Source organism: Eschrichtius robustus, chromosome 4, assembly GCF_028021215.1.
Source record: "Eschrichtius robustus isolate mEscRob2 chromosome 4, mEscRob2.pri, whole genome shotgun sequence".
Lineage (NCBI taxonomy): Eukaryota > Metazoa > Chordata > Mammalia > Artiodactyla > Eschrichtiidae > Eschrichtius > Eschrichtius robustus.
In genome coordinates, this window is record NC_090827.1 from 67961825 (window position 1) to 67981443 (window position 19619).

General features: G+C 33.2%; 1 protein-coding gene across 5 annotated transcripts in view; it reads left to right on the plus strand.

Annotated features, from left to right (window-relative positions):
* Positions 1–19619, plus strand: part of EPHA5 (EPH receptor A5) — a 313241-nt gene that overhangs the window by 47878 nt on the left and 245744 nt on the right. For all 5 annotated transcript variants that reach the window (XR_011073840.1, XM_068542188.1, XM_068542190.1 and 2 more), the window contains one exon: positions 12994–13654. Coding sequence is in view for 4 of the 5 variants with exons in the window: in XM_068542188.1 (XP_068398289.1) it covers positions 12994–13654 (661 nt within the window). In the remaining variant the exon portion in view is untranslated. The remainder of the gene's footprint in view (positions 1–12993; positions 13655–19619) is intronic.

Below are 19619 nucleotides of genomic sequence, written 5' to 3' on the forward strand. Positions count from 1 at the left end.
TATATTATATCATATTAATTTTATGATTGTATGCCACCTATGATAGCATGTTAAATATAGGTATACTTTAAGAAACATGCAGTTGTCTTTATTGTTCACTGTTGAGTCTCCAGAGCATATGGTGATCAATGTAATTGTTGAATGAATGAATAAATAAATGAATGTGTGGTAGGAAGAGAAACACTTCCTCATTTATAAGAGTATGGATTTAGATCCTTGGGATTGTCGCAAAAGAGCTATGAGCACCAGACCTCCTCAGTTATATCTTAAATGTGCTTCTCATAGAAACAATATCATATATATTAATTATATATTACATATGTTGATAGCTTTTTGTGAGACTTATGACCTAGGAGCCCAACGTCTTTTAATAAAAGCTTTTTATTATGGGATATTATTTCCAAGATTCAGATAGGTTAGTTACAAATATTATGGGGGTGCTACCTTTTCATAAGCTAAACTGCCTAAACCCATGTTATCCAAATCAGTTGATAATAAATTGCCATAAAATGACTTTATGCCCTTAAAATTAAATCTTAATATACTATTTGTTTGCAGCCTTCCTGAGTTTCTACATGACACACCAGCCATTCTTCTCTTATTAATAATTGAAATTGCATGAACTTGAAGTTCAAGTACTGTGCACAGTTTACTTCAGAAGCCAGACCAAGTCCATTCTAGAAGACATCAATCATTCCTTCCTTTTCATAGGCAAAACCCAACAGGCATTTCCTAGAATATAAAATAGTTATGCCACTCATCAACCAGTGATTTGAAAATTAAATTCAAAACACTCTCTAAATCAAAACCCATAAACTACCCTCCATTATCACTTATGTTTCATTAAAAGAGAGAATTCTAATACTAAAAATAATAAGCATATAATCCCCAAATAAAGAATAATCCATTAAATTGAACAAATTGGGTTTTATGAAATACCTACTACATTTTTCTCATTTCTTTAAGAATTAGTGAAGACTTTGTCACAGTCCATTGGTTAATATTTGGAAATGATATAAAATTTGGTCTTCACTTACAGACTGAAACACTTAACTTCTTGTCCAGGGTTTTTAAAAATCTGCCATGTTTCCTCTGACTTGAACGTAAATTCACACCAGTCCATATGTGAACATATAAACAAATTAAAGTGTAAGTGTTTTTCTAGAAAACCTTTACATTACTAAGGTGTTTACCATTCTTTCTAACTCAAGGTATGCACCCAGATCCTAGTTGGTAGATTGAATAAAAAACTGTACTAGGTATAGAGTTCATCTTTGAAGAGTATACCAAAAAAATACTGTTTAGAATTGATTCTAAGCAAAAAAAAGTTATTTTTCTGTAGAATAAAGCAATTTGAACACACTACAATTACATAGGACTAATATGAGGATGTCTAGAGCAAGTTGGGCCTTACTGAATAATTTTAACCTTAAGAATCCCATCTAAGGTTTAATCGTACACCTTAGGCTTCAGCAAAATAGAATCTAAGTGAAACTTTGATCTGAGAACTTAATGGACTATAGGCTCTCCTTTGAACTCCAAGTACTGATAGTAATGTTCATGCCCGATGCACTCTTCCTTTGTTTTTCCAAATCTCTAACATGCTCAGAAACACATCCACGTACAGACACACAGATACGCACAACCCAGTACTAGATACAGAGAAACACTCAGAAGATGTCCAGGACTAAATGTGTCAACGTGCTAGGAGTCCTAATAAAAATATCACATGCTAGAACCCTGTGAAAGGGTTTTCTGGAATTAACCCAGTATTTGAACTCTTCTTCTTATCCCTGGGAACCTGACTTTATTTCTGCTTCTGGATCTTAATTTTTTTTCCTGGATTATGATTTCTGAACCTTTCTCACTTTTTGGTGCTCTCTTTCATTTATTCAACAAAATAACACTTACTGTAAATCTATTTTGTCCTAGTACTTTGTACATTATAATTGGAGAAATGAAAGACAAACTCTGTGCTGTTCATAGTCTAATGGAGAAAACAGACTGTAACTATTAATTCATAAGCATTATCATTCACTTACTATGTGCCAGTGACTGTATTTGGCATTGCAGAATCAAATATGGATATCTTATCTCCACTTTCAAATGGTTTAAAGCCCAGATTTTAATACATTTGTTTGTTCCATCCTACTTCCGGCCTCAGTAGTATTTGCCACTCCTGGGCTTAGATGTCTTCCAGGTTGGTGCATATTGTCATAGCCAGCATAAGTGAAGAAGGAGGCGATTTATGTAAACAAGTGATGTTCCCCAATGGTTTTATTTCATCTTTTCTTGTTTAACCTCATTAAACTTGATGGCAGTCTTCATTATTCGAACTGGGCTATATCCTGATTAAGGGGAGTATCGTTTTTCTAAGACCGGTGTCTGAGGTTAGCAATTACTCTATTGCTTTTCCTAATGAGTTTCAATATATCATGGAAAAAATGGAGACTTGGTTCATAGTGATACCCATGTAAGTACTGAAGCATGCTACTCCCTGTTGTTTCTCCTGCCTATCTGTAAGGAGGGAAGACCATATTACCTTGTGTTTTTCTTTGTTCCCACATATGGTGAAGGCATTGAGCCCTTTATAAGTTAATACAAATCCATTATCTGATTCCTCAAGTTTCCTGGGTCATTTTCTGAGTACATATCTTTAAATTTTTCCTTATTGCTGAAACTCTTAATTTCTTTTCTGTTTTAGCATGTCTTTAGCCAAACAAAACTCCAGCCAACACCATGGGCTGCTTTCATTTTACAGAAGTAGATGTATAAGCATTCAAGAACTGAAATACTATTTTGACTTTCATTTTTATTTAAAAAAAAGGGTTACATAGACCAGCAGATAGGAGATTTTGAATGATCATTCATTCTGTGTAACTGTCATAGACAAAATGTAAAAAAAAGTAGATTAAAAAACTTAAAAAAATTAAAGTGTAAATTAGGTCTCTACTAAAATGGTAGTAGTTTTCTCACAGAAAAGAAAAACTGAATGAGATTCAAGTATCGTGAAGGAACATCACATTAATTTGATTTTTAGTATATTTAAAAGAACACTGTGCATTTAGATTATAATTGAGGGAAAGGAAACAATTCTTTTTAATCCAACTCAAATTTTTTTTCTGTATATTTCTAAACCTGAAACCTGAGCCTCATCTGGGCCTTATACTAAGACAAGGTATAGTTTTGAACATTTTATTTAGCTTTCTAGAATATCTGTTAGTTATTAACTATTAGTTGTGTAGCAAACAGAACAATAAATGGAAGTCAGTGACAGTTATTTCCTGTGATTATGGATATATCCTTTATCATATACAGAGTCCTGTTTGCTCCTCTACAAGTAGATACAGAAATATCAAATATTATCTAAGATTATTTAGGCTAAAAAATTCTATGTTTCTGTACGATAACTATGTAACTGTACGATAACTTATCTGTTATCTACATTTGCTCAATTTATGCTTCCTATTACTAGAATATATTGGTGAAAGGGACTGTGTTGATAAGCAGAGGAGAAGGCAATTAAAAACTTGTTTCAGTTTTAAGATTAAAATCCCAATGCAAAATTAATTTCACTATTCCCATTTGTGGTCACAAACCTAAGGAAAAAAAGGCCTCAAGATGATTAAGCGACAATCTAGGAAGATATGGAAAAAATATAGGCAGAAGATTCAAGTAGGAAGAACAAACGTAAGATTTCTCTTCCCTACTGCTGTAATTTCACTAATGCTCTAAAGGTTTTATATTTGCCTAGAATTCTTAGCACTCTCAGAAAAATCCATTTTCACAGTAATCCTCAAATAAAAAAATTCCTCAATAAAAAGCAACAAAATATTTAGATTGAGTTGATAGAAAATTTCTATAAGTATTAGTCAATCACTGTCTTCAACTAGCATGCCCTGTTATAAAACTCTACAGTTTAATGTAGGTCAAAATTAAATTTGCATTAAACTAATGATCAAAAACATGTAAAAATGAATGCTAAAAATATGGAATTGCCATCTTAGAACTATCACTAAACATTGAAAATGTTCATATTAAGTTTTTGGTAAAAATGTGTACTTTTACTTAAGGAGCTATTTTTGTTGAGAGCAGTTTTTTGGTCAGAAAAGACTCAACAAATTCAGAAGGAAGAAACTGCAATGGATCCCTCGCTGTTCCTTCTTTTACTTCCACCTCAAAGAGAGAAGCCCTGGGGTTCTGAAAAATAAAGTTGTTCTGTATGGAAGTTTGAGCTTCTGACTGGACAACACAGTAACTGTAGACGCCCTCCATTTCTACGGTGTTGGTAATACGGCTATGGCAAGTGGATGCTGTGAACTTTAGTCTATGATGGCAATATAATCACTTAAACTTGAATAAACTCAAAGCCCTAATGTGGCTGTTTTCCAACAAAAACTGAGATGGAAATTTGTGTTGAATAGCCACTGATTACAAGAACATGATTAACATGAGATATGGAATTGATTACGGGTGCTGTTGTGAAGGCCTACACCAGAAATGTAGTATCTTCTATTGAAAAATGAGGGCAGCATAAAGACCAGAGACCACAGACAACATTATGTTTTCTGGTATATTTTATAGGCTGGATAAATAATCCAGAGTTGCAAATGGTTTACTGAAATCTTTTTTTTTTTTTTTTTTGCCAGAATGGTAAGTGTATAATTGTATCTATTTTGCCTGAAATGTTAAGTGCACCAGAGGTTAGCACCAGAGATTAATCTACTTTATTTTCATTAAATTGAATCCCAAGTGAAATAGTTTTTTTCCTCATTTACTGAAGCTTTCATATTGCTTTGAGAAGAAGGCTTCTCCACATAATTCTTAGCTATTTATAATAGGACAGTATTTATATTAAAGACAGTAGTAATGCCACTCTAAAATTTTTAAGTGTTATTGAGAACATGTATATTTAAATAACACTCGGAGGACCATTTCTAGCATCTTGTAATACTGTCATGAAAGAATTCTTCATTGTGAGTGTGTGTGTGTGTGTGTGTGTGTGTGTGTGTGTGTGTGTCCACTGTGAAACCCTGAAACATAGAAACATATGACTCGTTAGATCTTAAAATCTCTGTGGTAAATCTACACTTTTACTTATGCAAATATGTAATTGAGATCACAGTCATCTCTTTAGAAAGATATAAACTCACAGACTATGTGAACTTTTGTAATCGTACACAAAAGATTATCTGTATTACCACAGTTTTACAAGTTATCAAATGTTAGACTGCCTACCTCTTGGTATAACAGGATAGAAAATATACAGTGGTAAGCTACTATCGCATAAAAATGGAGGTGTCTCAATATATTGTATAAAATGGAACTAAACTAGATCAGTGGTTTATAAATCTATTTTTAGCTGCTGCTTTTAAAATTTTAGTTCATGGCACAAAATTACTGACAAACTAGATAACATGTCATATTTAATGGGACTGCTTTTTGATTAAACACTGATGAGATCACTTAAGATTTTAATTCAGTTTATTAATTTGTTAATTTCAAACATACCTATTCACTTAGCTCGTTCTGCCTTTTAAAATTATTATTTACAAGTTGATGTTTGAATTTGTTTTCCTAAGTAAACTTTTCAAGAAAAAGCCAAATAAAAGCTTGAAGTATTCATGAGATATTTTAACATTTTATGTAATGTGAAACTGTTTAATATATACCTTCTTAAAAGTGGAATAACAACAAATATATAAGCAGCCATTATATGTACATTTTCTTTTTTGCTTTTAAATTATGTTCATTACAATATTTTTCTAAGAAATACCTTTTTGTTTAAATCATAAACTTCTCTGTCAATATTTTACTAATGTACTTTTGATTTTTCCAGTCTCTAAGTCATTTCTTGTGTGCTTGGATATTTTTTAAAGAATAAATAAAGAAAGAATCCATATTTTTTCTTTCTTTCCTTTTTGAAAAAAAAAAAAATACTGACTGCAACATTACAGAAAAAAATATGAATTGTTTTTCCAGGTGAAAAAAATCTCCTCTTTACCATTCATATTTAGTGTTGTAAGCAGATGCTCAATTGTCTACAAATTTCCCTGTGAAAGTATTCATATAAACTTGAAAGTTTTCATCTCTATATTTCTCAAGTGATTTTGTTTCACAAATTGAATTTGAGCCCATAAATACTTGTACTATTCTATGGGCAATAAAGTAATTGACTTCAGCTTTATTTCATACATAGAAAATTAATTGACTCATTTCTAGCAATATTGCTACATCATACTCATGAATTTTAAAGATGCTTTAAACAGCTCAAACACCTATTTGATGCAATCCTTTTTTCCACTAACATACTATTGAGGAAGTGTAACAAGATTATTAATTCAAATGATTTTTGCTGAAAGTTGATACATTTTGTCACATTTAGTTTACTAAAAAACCATAGCTATTAAAGAGATTGAATTTCTGAAACAGAAACTACTACTACATATTTCTTTCTTTTTAAACCATTTTGCCTTGTGGTTGTGCATAAAAACTGAGCTACTTCTCTTGCTCAATGGACTTGTGTGGTCTTGATCAAAAAGTCAGTAAACTGACCAAGGAAGGATGGGTGCTAGAATTCTACAAGAAAGGCCCACAACTTTATCTTCTGAAACATAAATACCTAGTTCATTAGGTAACGAAACATTTTCTCTTTTGTTGGTTAAAATGACCTCATGTGCCAGTATATTTTATGCATTAAAATTTTAACCCTTCAAAAGGAGCAAATGTTAATTAATATCAGGGACTTCCGATCTTAAACATTAATTTGGCACTAATTAGTGGATCAGTCTCTCTGGATCTCAGTTTACTCCTCTGCAAAATGATGTGGCTGTGTTCTGTATGATTATGTCACGCATATAGTGTGTAATGAGAAAATTAATCTTCTCAAATGTAGGTTGACTAGCTGTAGCTCGGACCTGTTCTTCCTGTACTGTATTATAGCCTTGAGGTTTTCACACATTCCATGATTACCTTTGAATTACAATAAAATTTCTTTCAAAGCATTATGACCCAAGGTAAAGTTTGGTCCTGTACTTGACTCTCACTGTTTAAGCATTTGGGCAGCCGCTGGACAAGCAGGTGGACTAGGGATACATATTTGTGTTCAATATGCACTGGTCTTAATAATACAGTATTTCTTTCTAATGAGGAATGACCTCTAGTGGACAGTAACACATCAAAGGTAGCAAGAACAAACAAAAAAGTCCGCCCCAACAATAATAGGATTCCTCACTTTTTCTGCCATTAATCATGTTCCTAAGTCACTTATTCTTTGAGGATTTTTCTGGTTCACTTTCTCTCAGAGGAATTGTCCTGGATTGAATGTATTAGGTAATGGCAAACTTCTGCGTGCACACACAGACAAATGAGCTCAATTGTACATCCAACAGGGAGGAAAAACATAATGATTTTATGTAAACATAGCAAGTCTTATAAAGTGTTATGGGGAAGAATATTAGTAATAGTTTATCATGCACCTGGGAAAAATGAGAAAATAAGCAATTCATTTAGGTTCTTATTTGAGTATATTTTACCTAATTTTAATCAGTATAGCAAAATTGAAAAAAAATGAAATAATGAAACTAAAAATCTGATATTAAAAATATAAATTACTATAAGAAACTAGACATTAATAGAAAGAAAAACAAAAGATCTTTGGTGTGTTTGAAGTTTCTGATTTTTTATATTGTATTTCATTTGATTTTTGCAAGAGCAGGAAGCTTCCAGAAATTCTAGACTTTAGGTAAACATATGATGCGGTAGCAATTGGAATGTTTTGCTCACTAGTTAAAATGAGTAAAATGTCCGATTTCGGAATTTGAGTACATAGTCAAACTCTTTCCCAGGCAATTTCTAAGATCATGGAGAGGTACTACTCTTTTAAAAACAACAGTTAATTAGTAATTTGAGGTCAGGATATCTTCAGTGAAGTTAGCAAACACACTACACACACACAAAGAAAATAAAAAATAAATGATATCTAACAATATTTCGAATAAAATGAGAAGCCTAGAATTAGTTTCTTTTGGAGCATTTCAAAATACATTATACAAAATATTGTGATATTAAAAGGATAATGGACAGTTATCCCTATATTCAAAGAAGCATTTATGTGGTAAACAAGGTTTGTTACAAAGTTATGCTTTGGACACTTCAGAGTAAAGCTGGGAGCAGTTGATTCCTAGCTATATTTTAACATCGCTCTGCCGAAGAAAATCATTAAGATGGTCCTAATGTTGTTTGACTGAAATGGGAAAGAAGGTATAGTGCCACTAACTGATATGCTACATCCTGGGCTTTTAATTTGTATCGAATGTTGAAGAAGGCTAGTGAGTGAAAAATAAAAACTGATATGTTAAAACATTTCATGCTAAAAAATATCTAAAAATATCTAACATATCTAAACTAAGCTGTAACTTATAACTGGGAAAAAGTAATGCTAAAGAAAAAGAGTTCTATAGGTTAATATGCAAAACTAAACTAAAAATAATTGTATGATTGGAATAAGCAAATGTCTTAAAATAAATTTTTTAGAGGTTTTTACTGAAGACTAATTTTCAAAAATATGAACTTATAAACTTTCCTTTATTTGAATATATAAAGTTCAGACAATTTACAGAGAACAAAATTTATTTTTCTTCAAACAAAAATAAAAGGCAAATCATATAGTCATTTATTTACCATGTTTGAATTATTTCAGATTTCATATTAACATATATCTCTGGACTTAGGAGGGATATGTATGTGTTTGTTATTAATTCATTCATTATAAAATATTTACTGAGTGCCCTACTCTGTGTCCTGTGGTGTCAGACTCTGAGGCATAGTAGAGAAAAAGAAGATTGTCTTTACCTTCATATCCATGTTTAGAGTATTAAGTTATGTATAGGGAAAGAGAGAGAGAGAGAAAGAGAAGAAAGAAAGAAAGAGAGAAAGAGAAAGAGAGAAAGAAAAGAAAGGAAGAAAGAAAGAAAAAGAAAGAAAGGAAGAAAGAAAGGAAGAAAGGAAGGAAGAAAGAAAGGAAGAAAGAAAGAAAGAAAGAAAGAAAGAAAGAAAGAAAGAAAGAAAGAAAGAAAGAAAGAAAGAAAGAAAGAAAGAAAATTATTATTCATGGTTACATCATGTTTGAAAAAAAAATGTGAATTTAGTATCAACAGACTGGAGTAGCAATCAATGCAGTGAATCAAGGAATCCCACACGCAAACCGAGACTTCAAGGACAGAGACATGCTAATAAGAAGGCAGAGGTACAGACAGGCAGAGGGGATGCACATATGGTATCAGGGTGGTATTTTGCAAGCTTGGGAAAATCTGGTCTTCGGTTTTCTCATTTCTAAAATGAACAATAGGACCAGGTCTTTTAAGGCCACTTCTGATGTTTTATACTGGATATTAGATGACTGGGATAGAGAGTTTCAGTTCTCACTCGAGATTATGGTAATCAGTATGCCAGCGGTTAAGTCTTGGTTTATACATCTAGATACTGTAAGAGCTGGGACTAATTCTAGAGCTTCAGGCTGATAATCTTTCCTCTGTACAAGACCAGTCAAGTATTTATATGCAGGCCTCTACTACAAAGTTTCTGACCACTGTACTTTAGCCTTAATAAATTAATCTCTGTATAGACGCATAATAATGAAAACAGAACTAGATAATAGGCACCCCCATAACTTGAAAGGTCAAAATCGACTCCGTTCGCTTGATGATTCTTTACGTGTATTTGGGGACACAATGTAAGGGGAGATTTTACTTTAGGCTGTGTGTCCTGAATCAGTGTTTTAAGTTGTGAAAGCAAAAGAAGTGATGTATAGCCTAGGGGATTGGAAATGAAATCAATGCTAACAAGATAAGAGGCAATAGGAGCTTGGGGCAAGAAACCTAATAGGGCAATGAGAGGCAGGCAGGGAGAAAATAGTTCTTAATGGCTTTGGGTAGGATAAGTGGGTAACTCCATGATACACATATGGATATGAAAATAAGTCTTTTTTTCTTTTGCACTTTTCTGATGAGTGTGGCTGACTTGTGATGCCTGGCCAGGCATGGGATTAGAATGCACCTGACTTGGAGTTCTCAGTGGCCAGTGGGAAAAGGAGCAAGCCCAAGCATTTGAGAGAGAAATCAAGTCAGCCCAAGCTGAGTGTGTAACCAGTTCTTTAATATTAAGGCAAAGAAATAGGAATGAGGAGGAAGCAAACACAAAGAAAAAGCCTGGGCTCAAAGGGTGGGTCTTGAGGAGTAGCCAGACCTGAGAACAGAGCTACACCAACCATATTATGTTCAGTGACCATGCCTCCAAAATGCCCAGGCACCTCGCTTGTAGTAGTCAGCAAATATTTTATTAAACCATGAGATCATAGGAATCCAACAAAATTAAACTGAAAATATTGTGTTTTCTGTCTGTGCCCTTCATTAAATTGCGGTAATCTCCTTGACATGACATTTGCGAAAGCATCTAGGAATATACCTGCTGTGATCTTAAGTTCTTGATGAGTATTACTTTCTGTTTGTCTCCTTGTTTCTTCTTCGTAAATAAGATATTTGCTGAGGACAGCAGGATGTCTCCTTTGTATTAAAAGGGAAGAAAACTTTGAAGAATTCAACGTTTTATTTCAGCTGGTCAATCTAAAATAAATGAAATATTTTTGCTTGTTTCTTAGCGTATTTGTCTAAATAGGAGCAGATACTTATTGGAAATGTGTATATATTACCTTTCTGATTCTCTGAATGGCTTATAGCCATAATTATTTAAATTAAAGTCCTCCTATTCATGCATTAGAAATAGAAAATGTGAGCCTTCATTTATATTTTGGACACTTGAAAAGAAAAATACATAAAATCCCACCTTGATAAATCCTAACATCAAAGAAAATTACAGTTTTTCCTCTTCTTAATTGAGAATATTCAGAGAAGTAATATGCCTATGCACATACTTTGAAATTATCACCCGAAGCAGTAACTATTAAGCTGTCTTGTCAAGTGCTGCTTGGCTTGCATTTTTAATAATATTTGTGGTACCTTGGACTTTGTACAAAGACTGTGAATTGCTTGCCTTATAATCTTGGAAGATGCTCCTATTCCAATTCCTCTTACTTGTCCAATTCCTTTGACTTGCTAGCAGGATCCTATTGGAATATGTGATGCAGAAATGAGTCTTCTATAAATGATTTAAGGCCAAGGATTTGAAATATGTTTGTATTTTGCATTGGAAGACTATTAAAAAATAAGAGAATCTAAAACAGAGATAACGTAGCATTTTGGTTTTCCTTTTTCAGAGAAGAGTTTTTCGATGCTCTTTTCCAATTTACTAATGCAAAGAAAATACATTTAATTAATCTTCTTACAGTAAGTTGATCATTTTTGTTGTTTTCATTTGGTTAGCTGAGGTGCTTGTTTCCATGAAATATTAATCATGACATTCATTAAGCATTTATAATAAACATATTGATACCTGGATGGCTTCAGGAAGAAACTGTAAGTAGTTTAATGAGAGAGAAAGCTGGTTTAGAAAATCAGAGGCTAAGTACAATTTAGATAAATTTTGAGAGAGGACAAAAGTGAGATTAAATGAATGAACTAAGGTTTCATGTAACACCCTAATGTGAAAGTTGTTAGGTAAGATACAACCTTGATGTCTCTGTGATTTTAAGGAGCTCAGCAGTTTTCCCTCTTTAAAAGACAGACCTTTTACTTCTGTCTGTCTGATGGCAGCTAGAACTCTGAGAGGGGCCATCTGAGGTATACGATTTATGTGCATCCCTTGTGATGTCACATTTTCGTATCTTTGTCATTTCAACAGAATCAAAAAATAATGCTCCATTTAATTTCATGTCTAACTAAATGAGGTTCTGTGAAGTTAATACTTAATGTCTGAAATCACATTCTGGATTTATTGAAAGTCAGTATGTATGGTTTCATTGCTCTGTGTGTTTCAGGACAATTTTTGAAGATTTAAAACAAAATTATACGTAGTTTTATTCACACAGATTGTAGACAGGTTTTAAAAATTTCTTGTTATAATAACCTTTATGAAGAAGAAAAATCTGGTTTTACACTGTTTAGAAAGTGGTATGGTGCATTGACATTCTCAAAACCGTAGTATTTTACTAGGAAAGAGATAGGTTTAGATCTCTTCTTTGGCTGAATAGTATTTTGGAAGCTATATAAATCATACTTAATTTTTCTACATCCTGTGTATATTCAGAACTTCTAAGGTCATTGTGCATAAAATAATGCATTGGTAAGAAAGAATAATGCATTCCCAGGATATGTATAACAAAAAAGTCTCAGTATTTGAAATGACAAGGCTCTCGATATTACTAATCTATAGTTTTTATCTCTATTTTCTGTCTGTCTCTAGGTTTATATTTGTGAATATGTATGAATAAACACTTAGTTATCCAATTGTAAAAGATTCCTAACCAGATTGGTTCAATGAAATAAACATTTGTTATTAATTTTAAACTAATGAATTTTCTTTCAAGTTTTATAACATTGTTGTGTTATTTGTAACATGCCAGGGTTAAATAAATGTGGATTCACGTTACATATTTATCCCTTCTTTTCCACATTTACTGCTTTTTTTCTCATTGTCATTTTAAAACAAATTGTACTTCCTTTTTTCTTTCAAACTTTACCTACCCTTTTTCTTTCAAACTTTCTTCTAAATATATATACTTGCCTTTCACTGCTTCTTGTTAATCACATCCAGATTGAATTTTCTTTTACTATTACTCTGAAATACATGATTTTTCCTGGGGAATATAATTCACATGTCCTCATGCTTGAGTTACATTGGAGACAATGACTAATACTTTATTTACGTAATTTTAAAAGGGAAATAATTTTTTAAAATTTTCACGGTATAGCTCCTCTCAATACTGTATATTGAGGATGCAGAAATTTTACACCTGAATTAGTTTTCTTTGACTATTTTTGCTGGTTATTTTCTAATTGTCTTTTAATTTTTTTTTTGTCCTTCTATTATATTACCTAGTGGGAAGAGATTGGTGAAGTTGATGAAAATTATGCCCCTATCCACACATACCAAGTATGCAAAGTTATGGAACAGAATCAAAATAACTGGCTTTTGACCAGTTGGATCTCCAACGAAGGTGCTTCCAGAATCTTCATAGAACTCAAGTTTACTCTGCGGGACTGCAACAGTCTTCCTGGAGGGCTGGGGACCTGTAAGGAAACTTTTAACATGTATTACTTTGAGTCAGATGAGAATGGGAGAAACATCAAGGAAAACCAGTACATCAAAATTGATACCATTGCTGCCGATGAAAGCTTTACAGAACTTGATCTTGGTGACCGTGTCATGAAACTGAATACAGAGGTCAGAGATGTAGGACCTCTAAGCAAAAAGGGATTTTATCTCGCTTTTCAAGATGTGGGTGCTTGCATTGCTCTCGTTTCCGTTCGTGTATACTATAAAAAATGCCCTTCTGTGGTACGACACTTGGCTGTCTTCCCTGACACAATCACTGGAGCTGATTCTTCACAGTTGCTTGAAGTGTCGGGCTCCTGTGTCAACCATTCTGTGACAGATGAACCACCCAAAATGCACTGCAGCGCTGAAGGGGAGTGGCTTGTGCCCATCGGGAAATGCATGTGCAAGGCAGGATATGAAGAGAAAAACGGCACCTGTCAAGGTAAGAGTTTACCTGTGGATCTGCACGGGTTGTCATGATCTTCAGTTGGATCATGTATATGTATTTCTTCCAGTGATTATGAGCAAACGACCTTTTACTTTGCTAATTTATGGAGATTATTTCTCTTCAAGTTTGGTTTCTTTCTTCTCAGAATTTTAAAACTTCTGGCAATGGTGAAACATTTAATGTAATATTTTATTGGATATACATAATTCTCAGAGAGTGTCTTACTTGCAGTGTAATATTTCATATTCATTTTGCTTTCAGAAGTTTTATTTTTGGACAGCTCAGATCAAGGGATTATTTCTTTGTATATAACTTTCTTTGTATGATTAGTGTCTGCTACTTTATTGCTACTTTATCTCCATGAAGAGAAAATAGTACTCTTTACTCGTTATATGAAATTCAAATGTAAACCTTCGATGAGACTTGTTTTGGCATGCTTTTAACTGCCTTTTAAAATTTCTTCAGATATAAGTTCAGCCACATGAACTTCATTGGAAAATATGTGTAAGGTGACAGGACTTAGTTTACTGTGTTGTTTACATGTAATGGCTATTACATGCTTGCTTTTAAGAATTTCTGGGTCAATTTTAAATGCATAATAAGTAGAACCCAAGAAAATAACTGTTTGGAGATAGAGCCAATACAGAAAGGTCATTTCAAAGCAATTTGCACTTGGAAATATTTTTGTTTTAGTTTTTCTTTTAAATTGAAACTTGATCATGCATGCCTCCTTCTTCATCTGAAAATACCCTCATTTTGCCCACAGTGTGGTGAGTTGCCCTTTTAAACTTGGATCTTTATCAATAGCTTTTTGGAACAGGATAGTACTTTATGCAAAGTGAAGAACAACTTATGAAGAAGAAAACACGTTTTCCTTAAAAGAGGAAAAATCCATCCTTATGAATCTGAACTTGTTTTCACCATGATGTGTACATGCCAAATAGGTAATGAGAGTTAATGTGTATTAACTGAGGAGAAAACCAAATGCTAAGAAGTCCCCTAATCCCACTGGTAGCTTCAGGTGCATTTTTTTTTTTTTCTAAATCCAGTATATAATGTGGATCAAACTTGCTCAAGTTTGTTCAGGCTTGACTGTAGATTGACCGTAGATCCAGGGAAACAAAACTAGGAAATTTTCTGTAAATCATACTGACTTTGCTTAATTATTTCTCTCTAGAAACACATTGCACCATATTTAAACTTCCTTTTTCAGCATCACCTCATATTTGTATACCATCTACAATCAAGTGCATGATTATTTCTCCATGTAATCTACAACTTTCTATTCCTTTATATGTATATGTAAAGTTTTATTAAATCAAAATTATGTTTCAGATATGCTTTTAAGTTTGTCAAGGAAATGAATCAGATTTTATTTAGGTTTGGATTTAAAGGAAAGTTCTAACTAACATTACCTTAACTTTTCTTTTTGAGCAGCCTTCTTGGTATAAGGTGAAAGATACATGTAATTGTAGAATCAGAAGTGGGAGTTAAATATAATCCATTGAATACACTGTATTCTTTTCCCTAAAATATTTATAATATGAATCTTATTATTTCTAAGAATTTGTTTACTAGTATTATAAAGCAGCATGCTTGATTTGGTTATTTGTTTATATCCTTTTAGCGAATGATATGTGGTAGCTTTACTTCAAACACAGTGATTTTGTCTTCATCCATATTGACACAGAGTATAAAGGACCTCTGCATTTAGAGGATAATTTTTGATTGTTGCTGGGCTTAAAATATTCTGCAGGTGCTTATCATGAAAACATCTTGGGGAAATAGTGTTCTGACAGGATGTTTTTTAGTGCATGCATTTACTGCAACTTTCTATTCTCGTACTCTTACTAATTGAGGAGTAGAGACCTGAGAGAAAGAGGGATGAACTGGAGAGGCTACCTTGGAGGAAACGTCAATAAACTGGATTCTGTCTTAATGTGTTTATTACCCTACTCTGGTAGGAGGAACAAAAGCTGTGGGTCATGAAGGCTGTAGACACAGCACCAGAAGTTGTTCTACACAGTGCAGTCTATATGAATAGTGCCTCTTGGTGTTTTCCCATGTACAAATGATATGTGGCCGCTCTAGGAGGAATTTCAAATGTTTATTCTATAAATAACATATCTTATTGAATGAATAAATAAATGTTGAAGGTTTGTTTCAGAGAATTAAGGCATCACAGATAGTCCCACATAAATAAATATATGCATTTAAACCTATATATTATATGTACATGCAAATGTAAATGTATCTATGTGTGTAAGTGTGTGTATCATATACAATTCCTCCATAACTCTAACTCATTCTATGGTTTTAATGTACTGTCCCCAAACCTTTAAGTAGGGGCGTTGATGTTTTGGAGCTATCCTTGATAGGCCAGAAATCTAGGAATCATTCTTGACATCTCCTTCTTACCCACCTCCCAGTTTCAATTCATCCCAAAGTATTTATAGAAACTACCACGCAATTATCTCATAAAATCACCCACTTCTCTCTGTTTCCTTTTTCCTCCAATCTATAAGCATATCTTGTTGGAACTTTATTTTTAAATATAATGAATGACTTTTTATGTAGTTTTGGTTTTTGAGCCATGTGAGTGTATCATCTCTACAAAAATGCAAATCTGGTAGTTGCACACACCCATCCTCCTCAGTCCCTGACTAGTCCCAACACACTTACTTTAGACTCTTCAATGGTTTCCTTTAAAATAAAGTTTTTAAAGTAGCCTAAGATCCTGCATGACTTTGCTCCTGTTAGCTCTCTAGACACATCTTAAACTATGTACTAGCCACACTGGCTCGCTTTTAGTTTCTCGAAGACTCACTTTCATTACTTGTTCTTCTATGATTCTGTTCCCTTCCCCTGAAACATTCTTTTACCTCCTTTATGCCTGATTAACTCATACTGGTCCTTCAGATCTGTGCTCCAACACCCCTTGTTCAAGGAAGCTGGCCCTGATCCTTGAAGACTAGGTCATCCCCCTCTGTTATTTACTCACATATTTTCCTTCATAAAACCATTTAGAGTTATGATTTTGCACATATTTGTTAACTTATTATTTGATTAATGATTCACTCCCCACCCCCATTAGACTACATACTCCTTGATTACAGCAGTGGTGTATGTAATCTTAAGAAGTGAGAAAGAAAATGAAAGGCAAGAGGTAAGGAAAATGAATTCAAAAGAGGAAATAGGATGAGCAAAGTCATAAAAGAATACTATGTTTTAAAATTATTTATTTTAAATAAATAATTGTGTTTATCTTAACTTTGTACTTATCTTTAGAAAACATCCTTGGTCATAAAAATTGACAAATATATCTTTTAAATTAATCTTTACTTAGTCCTAAGATTCTCAGGCCAAATTTTCAAGTTTCAGGTATTAAATCATATGTGATTGGCATATGATATATTAACTATGATAGAGATCGTCTTAGTGATTTTTGTAGACCTCAAAACATCACATGCTGAAAAGTGTTTATAATATAGCCTTATTACATATTTACATTTAATAACAGTTTCTTTTATAATCAAAATATGTTGGGATTTAATTAAGGCTGTAATAAGAAGGTGAAGTTTGAGTAAACCTGTTGTAATGATTGTCATATGTTAAGATTTACTGAATCTGTACTAGGAAGTGACCAGGTAGTTTCTGTTGGATCATGTTCATGTGACCTGATATGCGTGCAGGGCATGATAGACTTGACCGAGAGGCTTTTAGCAACTAAACCTTAAGGAATCAGAATGCTAGGCAGCTTATTAACATACGGCGGCTTCAATCCAGAAGACAACCAAGAAGTGATTCAGGGGTCCCTGTCCATTTAGCAGTTCATATTTAACTTCCTTTAGGAGAACTTGGCTACCTTTTCCATAATAATCTGATTTTAACAAGGTAAGCAAGTACTCTGGTTTCTACTGTATTACCTTAAAATATAGAGTGAATTCATTTTTCTAAAGCTTACTTATATGCCTGAATTTTCTATAATAAGCTGCCTTAGGTATACAAATTTATTTCCTTGAAATGTTCTTTATTTTCAGGAACTAATAATGTATTAAATCCATTTATACAAGTATGTTTCCATATTTGTTATTTATTATTATTTCTGATGAAATTCATGCTATTTTTTTCCCTTAAGAGTCAAATGAAATTTTTTTGAGCACAAAATTGTTAGCAGAAACCCATTTTGGAAGTTTCTGCTTTTTAGTGAAGTGAATGTGTTTGACAGAAGTAATTGAGTTCACATGAATCAAATGTTGCCTGCTGAGTTCTCTTGTGATTATGTTGCTGACTTACTCAGATGCAAGGCAAGACCACTAATCTTCATCAGTTGCTAGTGGAATGAAGTAGTAATTTGAAATTACCCCTAGATAATTATAGTTTCACTTATATCAAATGGAGGAAAGAGATTTAGATTGTTGGTCACTGCCAAAACCAGTCAGAGTGAAGAAGGTATATGGTACATGCTCAAATACAGGGTAAGGGAGGGTGTCACATGCCAAGGGCTGCGGAGAAAAAGCACATTAATTGTCCAACTGGGAGATGATTGCACAGCAAGGAAATGTAGTGAAAATACTGAGCTCAAGAAAGAGCCTTGATTCAGAAACAGTACAGATACTGCAGGGAATAGTATGTCGATCATTCAAACTTCTGGTGCATATTTATGTTTGAAACAAAATTGGCTGGAAATTTAGGGTATTAGGTGTTCATATAATTATGCATTGGAGAGCCTAGTTATTTTTAATTAGGCACATTACCAAAAAACTTCAAAGGAGTTGAACTTTTGGTCCTATTTGGTATTCTATTTTATGCAACAGAAGGAAACTAATTTTAATTTAAAAATTTTAACAAAAGATGGCAATTATGAAAGCAGAGTGTCAATGGTGTGTGAGCATATGTGTGTGTGTGACCTGCTTCTGTGAGCCACCACTAAGACAATCAAGTAGTTAAGTCATTTCATCTATTTGCAGGTATTACACATGAGAGTAATAAAATAGATTTTTTTTTCTTTTTAACTCCTCCCTTGAATAATTTTAGATTAGTTCTATTAAAATGTTAGAGCATACTCTGCATTTTTTTTGTTTTTGCTTTTCTTTTTTTTTCTAAATCAGGGTTTTTCAACACTGATACTATTGATATATTGGGCCAGATAACTAGTTGTTTGGGGGGAGGGGTGGTCCTGCTCCCTGTAGGATATTTAGCAGCTTCCTTGGCCTCTAATACTCCACTCCTGATTTTCATAGTCAAAAATGCCTCCATATATTGCCAATGTCCCCTGGCGGCAAAAATCTCTCTTAGTTGAGAACCACTGATTGAAATATACTCCATCTGCCTACGTGAGCACATGTGCTGCTAAAGCTAAATATGTTTATAGACTGGTTACCTTTGCAAAAGTGAACATTTTTCTGCAGAACGAAAGAAGTGTACATTTCTTAAAATGCATATTCATTTTGAAATGCGACTAATTTAACTTGGATAAAGTGATATAGGATATCAGGAAATATGCTGCTGATGAAATGCAACGTACTCTAGTGTTTTAAGCATGCAGATTCTGAGCCAGAATGCCTGGATTCAAATCCTACCTCTGCCATTTATCAGCTCTGTATCCCTGGCCAAGTTGTTGAATCTCTTTATTCCTTGTTTTCCTCATCTCTAACTACCTCATAGCAATTCTAGGAGATATTATATGAAAATTATTTAGAATAATGCCTAGAAAACAGTACTTATTCAATAAACATTAGCTATGTCTTAGATATTTTATTAAAAATAAAATTATGTACAGGAATATGTGTCTGTCCATTGGAAAATACAGGGTAGCTTCAGCTTAGAAAATTCTCTAATTTGTTTAAACTAGAGAGTATATTCTTGAGTAGAATCATTTATCAAAGGATAATCCTACATTTTTATTTACTGGGTGATCAAAACTATGTAAATATATTGGAATCTACTCTATAAAGGA